The 9,892-nt window shown below is 48.1% G+C and overlaps 1 protein-coding gene across 1 annotated transcript; it reads left to right on the top strand.

The window, feature by feature from the left end:
* The first annotated feature begins 369 nt into the window (after positions 1–369).
* LOC147881632 (SKP1-interacting partner 15-like) lies at positions 370–2,236 on the top strand. Its single transcript, XM_087401189.1, has 2 exons — positions 370–659; positions 736–2,236. The coding sequence occupies exon 2, from the start codon at positions 743–745 to the stop codon at positions 1,973–1,975; it is 1,233 nt and encodes a 410-aa protein (XP_087257315.1). The 5' UTR covers positions 370–659; positions 736–742; the 3' UTR covers positions 1,976–2,236.
* The last annotated feature ends 7,656 nt before the right edge of the window (positions 2,237–9,892 follow it).

The raw sequence follows: 9,892 nt of genomic DNA, 5'->3' as shown, positions 1-9,892 counted from the left end.
TTAAAGATCGTATGGTGTAGAACTCTTACAACCACCTTGATCTCTAGCTACAAGGATTGATTTGATGCAACCATAATGTTTTTTTTAAATGGGAAAATTCAAGCAAAACTATGCATTTAGCATTGGGAGAAATTTAAAATAATGTAATATGCACAACTTGTATTCTTACATGTAGAGGACCCAATACAAACAGACACATCTCCCAGAAATTACTGATGCTCAACTGCCACTTCCTCCTGCTCAACTTTAGAAAGACGGTATGGAGCTTTGTTTATGGGCTTATTGCCCAGGCTCCAAAACAATGGCATGATCCACAACCCTCTTGGGATGGCATATCAACAAGTACATCAGCAAATTTAGAGAATCCAAGTCATCCACATGGGGAATGCTTCCCTTGTGAGCTATAGACACATTCAGGGCATGGATGGCATTCCGTTTTTTGAGCTCTCTGGCCAACTCTCTTGCTGAAATGACCTGCGTTTTTGGGGCTTGTAATACCACTTGATCACTAATGAAGACTAGAATCTTACGAAAAAAGATTCGAATGTGTGTGGCAAGATTCACGAAATGATGGCTTTGACAAATTTTGGGATGGCCTGTTTCGAAATGTCTACAATAGGCTTGCTCTTCCTGCTTGCTTGAAGACATTTCCGTTACAGGTCGGTAACAACCATTCATCAGTTGTTGGATGCTGCTGCTGCGGCTATGGATTCTAACCTAGAAGTTTTTGATCAGTAGCAATATGGAAGACGCCGGCCAAACGATTCATTTGACAACACAAGCATCGATGAGCATCGAGGAGGAAGCGGAACAAGCTCTCATCGTGACACTTCCTTCTTCTGCAGCTGAGATTGGTGCAAAAATGTTCCGCTTCTTGCCCGAAGAAGTTCTCGAACGGGTTTTTTCTTTCCTTCCCGTGCACGATGTTTTCCGTTATCGCCTCGTCTGTAGACGGTGCAACGAGGTCCTCACGTCTCATCACTTTCTCAGGGCTTACGATGGAAGGGACCATCAGGAAAAATGGATCACTGTCTTTGACGGATTAGGTTTTCGCGATGAGAGAGCTCTCCTGTTGTACGATACCGCCTCCCACAGGTGGAGGCAAATCTCACTGGCCTTTCTTCCTCCTCAATTTGACATTGTTGTGGCCGCGGCCGGTGGACTGCTGTGTGTGGCTAGTAAAGCTGTTGATAAGAACGTTATGTGCATTTGCAACCCTTTCACCAAAACTTTCAAGGAGCTTCCCGATCTGCAGTTAGAACTTGTCCAGCCGCATGCTATAATGGAGCGGAAGGACGACGGATCTTATACAATTTACGTTATGAGCTCCGATCTCTTGGCAGTTTATGACTCTGAAAACGAGCATTGGGTTTACGTAAACATCGGGGAGCCTGTACGACCACGCAGCCCTGTAATATGCGATGGCGCAATGTATGGTCTCAGAGATGAGGGATCACTTTGGTGGCAAAGCTGGAAACTTGTTTTCTCGAACTTAGGCACCCTCAGTGCAGTAAAAGGTCATCTCGGATACGGAGTCGATTTTCGCAGGTGTCTTTGGGCTGTCTTAAATCCAAGAGAATGGGGAGAAATTCCTGCTCTTGTCCGCCATCCCCGTTTACTGGGTGCAAATGGGTGCCTTCTTCTGATTGGGGGACTGAAAAAATCAGTTCTTAGCTATTCCTGCTCAACGTTTATTATCTTCAAATTTGATTTCATTACACTAGAATGGTTAGAAATCGCTAAGATGCCTGAAGATCTGTACTGGGGATTCGAAGACACGGCCTTGGTGAAGATATTTGGAAGCACGCATGATATCTTTTTTTTATGCAAGGGTCCTGAAACAATGGTGGTTTGTAGTCTTTCCAGTGGAGAAGTTGTATGGCGTCGGATAGTGGACTGCCCTGATTACAAGTACTGTGTATGGGATCTTTGCAAAGGATTCTCTTTTGATCTTAAACTCGGAAGTATGCCCTAGTCGTCCAGACCACGGCAGTCGCTCAAGGTTTCAAAGATCGATGGAATCACAAATAACTTCTATCTTATCTGTCAACTCTACGATACCGTCAGTGTTCAATGTGGCTTAACGTATGACCTGAAATTTCAACCTGGCATATAGTGGTTGAATGTATCATTGTACATGGTATTGTTCCAATTCTCCTACCTTATTGTTCGCCTTTAGAAGAAACTGAAGCAGGTCCTAAATTATCATTGTATGTTATTAATGTCAAGCTTGATTCTGTACCACCCGTTTCATACTCACTCTACTTTGACGGCTTTGGTTCTCTTGAGTTGAATGTAAGCAGTTTATTGTATAAGATTTTAGGAAGAAAGGTAGACTGGGGAAAATCTTTTCTTTTCACTAATGATTCTTTCTATTTGGAGCTGTCTTGTAGAAAGCCTTCAGGCTGAAGTGGTGGCATTGCAGAGAGGCTTATGCATAGAAGGGGTAGTCGCGATGCTTGCTTAAGTAGTATGTCTGCCATGATTGGATCTCGCCTTCCTCTAGCCAGCTCCCCCCCTCCTCCACCCTGCCATCTTCTCCACCTATGCCTCCCTTCTTCCTTCCCTCTCGTCTCCTCTTGCCTACTGCTCCCCTCTTCACCTGCTGCTCCTCCTTGGGCTGCACCTAGCCTGCTGCTGTCCTTCCTGCTCCTCCTCCCCCTCCGCATCATTTCCTTCCTCCCTCGTGGCTCCTTGGCTGGATGCATCCAGGCTCCTAGCCCGCAGCCCCGGTTCCCCTCTCCTTCCCTCAGCAGACTCTTGTGCCACACTTGCATGTCATCCTGCCTCTCCCTCTTCCTCTTTAGGCCTCCCCTTGTCCTTCCCTGCAGTATTTCTTGAGCTGTGGGCTGCTCAATGGCGGCTCTATTGACTCCCAATGTCCTATTGCCATCGAAATTCCTCTCTTCCCATAGGGCAAGCACCAGGTTGAAAGCTGCATTCTGGAATTTCAAGGCACATAAACACCCACTTTTAGGAGGTCACCAGTTATGGACGGGGGTTTTCCCTTCCAGCTCACCTTTGGGGAGACTTGCTTGAGCAGGGCTTTATATATCTTGGTGCCCATTTCGTCTTTGTTTCCCCCGTCTTCCCGCAATACCGTGGCTTCACTGTTGAGGACATGGTAACGAAACATCATATTTTGTGGTACTAGCCCTCTGCTCCTGCTCCATCGCTGCCCCTTTTCTGCCTATCTTCAGCCCTCGATAGCTTTCCCGCTCCCCCTCTTCACTTCTCCCTTTCCTTGCGCCTATTCCCTCCTTCCTTTCACGTGATGGATCCAGAGCCATCTCTGAGGCCAGCCTGCGCTGGCGCCTAGAGCTTCCCCTTCCTTTCGTGTGACCTTTGGAGTCACTATAGTTAGCTGTTCCAGGCTGAGGAGTCATCTTCAGCCAGTCTTTTGGCCCGCGAGGCAGTTTGGGATCAGATTTCGAGAGTAGTCGCGTTGGAGTTGTGTAGGAGAATAGAGGCGCCTCTCACGTATGAGGAGCTTTGGAAAACTCTCAAGGCCCTCCCCACCTAGAAGTGTCCAAGCGAAGATGGCTGGACTCCGGCCTTCTTCCGGAACTTCTGGGAGACCATTCTTACTCCTCTCCGCTTAGCTTGCGAGGAGATTTTTGACACAGGTGCTGTTTGTGAGTCTTGAGTCGAGGTTGGATTTGTTTGATCTCCAAAGGGGGGAGACAGGTCAGACATTCGGCAGTGGAGACCGATCACTCTGCTTGATACTACTTGCAAGATCTTAGCCAAGATCTTGAGTTTGCGGTTGCGGCCCCACCTCATTGACATCATCCATGACACAAAACCGGCTTTGTTCAGGGCGCAGCATCCTAGTTAACATCTTTACCTCCTGGGAGGCAGTGGACTAGGCCAAGGAGGAGTCGTTGTTACGAGCATCCACACGCCCGTGGCCATGCTAGCTAGTGCCAGCGTAGGCAGCCAAGTCAACGGCTACGTAGACGTCCATACAGCCATTCAGGCAGCCCTGCGCAATCAGCAATCAGCACACAATCAACAGGTAGTCAACGCCATGTCATCGTAGGTCAACAAACAGAGTTGACTTTTTGGTCAAAAGTGAACGCGTTGACTTTTTGTCACCGTCTTTTTTGACCGACCAGGTCAACGGTCGGTGTTGACCAACTCGGCCAGGCTGACCTATCAGCCTATAAAAGGGCAGCCTTAGGCCCTCATTCTTCATTTACTCTTCAAGCCTTCAAGCCTTCAGAGCAGCAGAGTCAGGCCTCCCTGCGGCAGACCAGCAAGGTAGCCTCATCCTTTTTAGCGATCTAGTGAGGATTCACCTCCTCTAGGTAGTCTAGTCTTCTAGTTTTGCAATGAGGGTTTCAGCCCCTTCATACAGTTGTATTCAGCCCTTTGGGCATTCATTATTCAGTTGTATCTATTTCCTCTTCGCAGGTCCACTACATTCTCTCCCTCTGATTCTCTCACTCACATCCACAGCTCACTTTGTGTATTGAGTGCATCATCTTGCAGCTGCAGTTAGTATTGGGTAGGAGAGAGAGTGAGGATAGTCTATCTCCCGCTACTTTCACAGCCTCTTGCCATCATTCTCTTGGATTTTCGGAAGGCTTACGATAGGGGGGAGTGGTCGTTCTTGGAGGGCACTATGCCGAGGTTGGGCTTCTTAAACAGATGGATCAGAGGGGTTTCCGTGCTTTATGCCAGGAGCACTAGCCAAGTGCTCATCGGAGGCCATACGGGTGTGACTCTCTCTCTTTCCCACACAATTTAGTAGGGCTGTCCCCTCGCACCCTTCCTCTTCTTGTTCGTAGCAGAGGCGCTGGGATACTTCTTGAGATCGCAAGTGGCAGGTCTCATAGGGATGAGGCTCCCAATCAAGCAGGATGAGGAGCTGCTTCTTTGGAGATGATACGGCCCTATATGTGGAGGGAACCACAACGAGCGTGGAGACAGTCAAGGGTGCCCTAGCTATGTACTGTGAGGCCTCTGGTGCTCAAATCAATTGAACCAAGTATATCCGCTTCTTCACAGGGGCTGAGGAGACACATGAGATACGAGATTGGGAGAGTGCCTTTGCCTTTCGCTGGATACTACAGGGACAGACAACGAGGTACCTTGGATGTCAGGTGGGTATTGAGATCATAGTAGAGCAGCAGATTGCCTTAGTTCTAGAGTGTTTTCGGCACAAGCTCCTCTACTAGAGCTCGACCAAACTCTCCCTAGCAGGCCGCGCTCTAGTGCCAAACCAAGTCCTTCTCACCCCATATAGCCTCTTGTTGGTGTTTTCACAGAGGATGTATAGGGCAGCTTAGGAACTTGGTGCGCAATTTCTTATGGACAGGGTCGAATGGCATGAGGAACACTAGAGCCCGAGTCACTCGGCAAACAGTGATCATGCCGCAGAGGCTTGGAGGCTTGGGCATCATAGATTCAGAGATGCAGAGCTGGGCCCTTTTGGGCAAGCTAGTTGAGCGTGGTCTAACCCCAGACGCAGAACCTTGGAAGCTTCTACTGCAACGCGGGCTTCTCAGGAATACCCCACGCACAGGGGGGCAGTGGCAACAATCCGAGCGTCAGGCCCCTTGTATGGCATCCCAAGATTAGAGATCAGGATGGGCTTATGTTGGGACAGCGGACTCACATAGGTTGGGCACAGGGGACACCGCCAGCCCCGACTAGCTGCTTTGGTTGATGCAGCCGACTTCCCATGGAGGTAGAGGCGAGACTTGGAGCCATAGCTCACATGTGCGGGGCAGGACAGTGGATGAGGGAGATTGGCTTTGCCAGCCCTGAGTCTTGGTGGGAGGGACTCTGCACATGGGTGGATAGCAGATGGCTAGGACAATTTTCCAGGACCAGGGTACCCCCGAGGACTATGATTTAGCGTGGCAGGGATCACCTTGGCTTCTTTCATGTAGGGTCGGGAGGGTCACTCCAGGTGATCACTAAGGGGATCTAGAGATGGACAGGAGCCTGTACGAGATACACTAGCAGATGATCAGGGTAGTGGGCAGATTGGGCAAAAGAGTGGCACATCGCCCCCCTAGCATTCTCGATGCCCCCAGGTGGCGCCTGTGGCTTTGGGAGGGCTGGCCTTTGAGGGAGGTCCAGTGGGATCTGGGATAGTGGTACTGGCCTTCCAAGGTAGGCCACACAAAGCGAGTGGAGGAGGTGTGCTTTTTCTCCTTCTCTACATGGATTGCACAGAGGCTACATATGGAGGCATCGACTTGGACCCCATCGAGGGAGAGACACGGGACAGTTCAGCAGGTTCCTCAGGAGGTCAGATCTAGGTTTTGGACGTGCCTTTGGTCTAGCTTGCGACTTGGAAGGTATCCTATTTCTTCTGGCTGGCCGCCCACGGTGGTTTGTCCACAAGAGCAGATGTAGGTGGATGGGCGATGTCACTGTTATACCTCGTTGCTTACGGAGCTGTCCTAGAGCACAAAGGATTTGTATGGGATCCCTTCGGATTGTGGCCAGTTTACAGTGCTTGGGGTCAGAGGGATCTCACCTGCTGTATGGCGGCTTGGTTGAGAGAGGGAGGCCATGCTTTCCACATAGACGAGGTTTCTCTTGCATATAGGATCTAGGGACAAAGCATCCAGAGGATCGAGCTTCACGAGGCGATCCCCCTTCCAGTCCAGTTCCTCCTCCGCCAGAGGACAGCGTGTGGGAGGTGGTGTCTAGCATTACTGCATGGAACATTTGGGTGGCCTGCTGCAGCCTAGTGATGGGTGGCAGGACATCATTACACCCTCTGCTCCACATGGAAGCGCGGGACCCCAAGTTCCAGGGTGACCAATGCGAGGCGGGCACGTTTCTGCAAGGCTTGGCCTGCAAGTCTTTTCTATATTCTCGCGCCGCAAGGGATTCGCTGGTTGTATAGTCCCCCTCCTTGGTTTTAACCCGTCCTAGAGATTCCCTAGGCAGTGAGCTGAGTTCCTTGGAACAGGCTGGGTTTTTCTTTTTCAGCCAGGTTTTTCCTGTTTCTCCCATACTCAGCACCTTTGGGGCTGTTGACTTGTATGTACAGAGGTTTTCTAAGCATTAATAGAAGGTTCCTTTTTTTGCAAAAAAACATCATATTTCGTCCTTTCCGGTCGATGACTTTCTGTTTCTTTGGTCTTACGCGGGAGTAGATTCATAACATTGGGTCTATTGGTACACTTCAGCACTGTCTTTTGAGACCCCTTTATGGCTGGCCCCGGTTCTCATGGACGAGGGAGGATGGAGGCTCTTTTTGGCAGGGAGCTTTGGTAGAAGGTGGACAAGATGCAGAGGGTGTGGTCATCAAGCTTGTTCTGTCTTCTTGTTTTTGGGTTTGATCCTCACTTGCAAGGAAGGGGATCAAAAGCGACTGGAGGGGCTAGTGTCAACCCCTCTCCCTCACGGTTTACAAAGGACCATGGGGAGATCCCTCAGGCATAGTTTGGGTGCAGATAGTAGGGAAGAAGAAAGAACAGTATGCCAAATCAGTTTATGCTTCTCAAGGCTCGATGTAGGATTGTGAAGCAGACTGGCAAAGGTGAGACTGCAGAGGCTTCTCTAGATTTGCCTTCTAAACCTACTTGGTGGATATATCTGCTCCTGAGCATCTGCTCCTCTCCTTATGACCTTGTGCTCCTCTCTATCCTGCCTACTGCCCTTGGTTCCCCTTATCTCTGCCTCTCTGCTTTGTGAGCCCTCACTCCTACCTTCCTGTTGAGGCCTCATGTCACATTTCACACTTTCCTGATGCTCATCTATGTTTGTTATTATTTTTGCATAGTTTTACATTGAAAATTTCAATGCCGGACTCTTAGAGGAAAATGTCTTTGATTATTTGTAATTTTCATGATTGAAATGCTTATAAGTTGGAGATAGGAAAAAGAGAAAGTAAGAGGCTGTTTGGGACAGGATTTTCAACATGGGTTTCATCGTCAAACATTGTGAGACCATCTTGAGGCCTAAAAGGGTTGAAGTTGGCTTCAAGACATGAAGCAAATATTTAGAGAAGGAAGAAGGCAAGAAGCTACTTTATGGGATTTTTATAGATCTAACTCAGTTTGGAAGCTATGAAGAAGAATCTTTTCAGAAACGTGGCTATTTTGTAAAAACATCTTTATTGGAAAGCTAGGGTTGCAGATTCTAGGAGGACAATGCCTTCTCTTTCTGATGGGTTCTCATCAATATTCTTCCATATGCTGCTTTGATGCAAACTCCAAAGCCTCTCCACCCACTCACTTAGATTTCAAAAATGAGAACTCTGATCCATACATCATCTTCACTCTTCTCACTATCTTTTGTATCCTTGCATCATTTGTTATGGGTCTAGGTCACGGGTTCGTGGAAGAACACGGTGGAAGACTGCATAAGAGAAATTGAGTCTGCATGCAGGCCATGAGAGCTAGCCATGCAAGACAGTTAAGGGAGCCATGTGGAATGCCAGCTCTATGCAAGACCCAGAGAATGAAGTTGATTCTAGAGAAGCTCAGGATCACATTTGGAGAAGCCAACAAAGGAGGATAAGCATGAGAAGGACATACGTGATGATGGGACAAACAGGGAAGAAAAGCTTCATAGGCAGACTCAAATTGGAGGTCACATGCACAGATGAATACTAGAGAAGACCCGTTTGGATATGTCACCGCGTAAGCAGACAAATTAAGAACAGGGTAGTTAGTGGGAGAATATATGAGGTTCCTGTGGGCGCTCTATTTGAATCTATTTCATTCATCTGACTTGCATTGGTGTATACTTGTTTTTCACAGGAAAGTTTCCTGTATATGAAGACTTGGAAAGATGGTTGGCAGTGGAGATGGATATGGCTTGCCCGATGGAAGCATGCAGGTTCTTGGGTACATGATTTTTTCGCAAGGAGGGGTATAGGGATCTGATTGTTGGAAAAACTCTGTTGCATCGAAGCTCTGCAGTGCCAGATTCCCATGGACACTTGCATCTTCAATTGAGGACTTTATACCCCAATCTGCAAAATCTCCCTAAGGGTCTACACGAATGAGAAGAAGATCAAGCCCATCTTGAAATTGACATTATACTTCCTGGGGGTCTCCGTTGGAATCAGAAGTTGCAATTTGAACCTTTTCCTGATAAATAGCTGTCTATGGTATATTTTCTTGTGTTTCCATTCATGAATTATCTTTGCTAAGGTGTGTGCCTGTCTAAGATCCTACCAGAGTGTTCAAGGCTTGTTTTATGTGGGATGAAGCAGATGGAACTGGAGAGCAATCGAGTGGAGGACTCTTGAACTGAATAGCCAAGAGCAACATCGTGAAGAGGTGAGGCAGTGGAAGACTAATCATGCAAAAGGCGAGCTTGGAAAACGACTTTGGGTAAGCTCCCCAAAGAAACAAAGGCTGCTCAGGCTAGCAGACAGCCACTCTATCTAACAAGCTTCCAAGTTAAGTTATGGAATCAAAGAAACGATGGGCAGTGGAAGGGTGATTGTTCTTGTCTGGAAGATTGTACAGTTAGTGCTTGGAATATGAGGGTATTGTCTGATGTGGATAAACAATCTTGCTTAGGATTTCTTCAAAGGTTGTGATCAGATGTAGTGGCTCTGCAAGAGAATAAAGTAGAAGAAACGGATTCTCTCTTGCAGTGGAAGAAAATGATGGTATATCAATGTTGGGTTTGCAACATGGCAGGAGGTGCAGGCGGCAATATCATTGTTGGTTTTAAAAAATAGGGATGAAAGACGGAAGGGGGACTTATGATCTTGGAGAAAAAGGGTTGACTCCCCACTGTCCCCATACGAGGGGGACAAGGCGAAGTGACATCTGCAGCAAGTTAGGGTTTATGAGGGCTGCCTTAAGAGCAGTGTTAGGTTTGCCATGTGGCAGACATTGCGGCCTCGCTGGCATCAATATGAGTAGCCACGTGGGCAGCACAACAGGCTACCACATGGCCT

Source organism: Dipteris shenzhenensis, chromosome 30 (assembly GCF_047967505.1).
Source record: "Dipteris shenzhenensis isolate YYH24624 ecotype China chromosome 30, Dip_SZ_1.0, whole genome shotgun sequence".
Taxonomy (NCBI): Eukaryota; Viridiplantae; Streptophyta; class Polypodiopsida; order Gleicheniales; family Dipteridaceae; genus Dipteris; species Dipteris shenzhenensis.
Note: the sequence above shows the minus strand (reverse complement) of the source record. Positions and strands in the feature narration are given on the sequence as shown.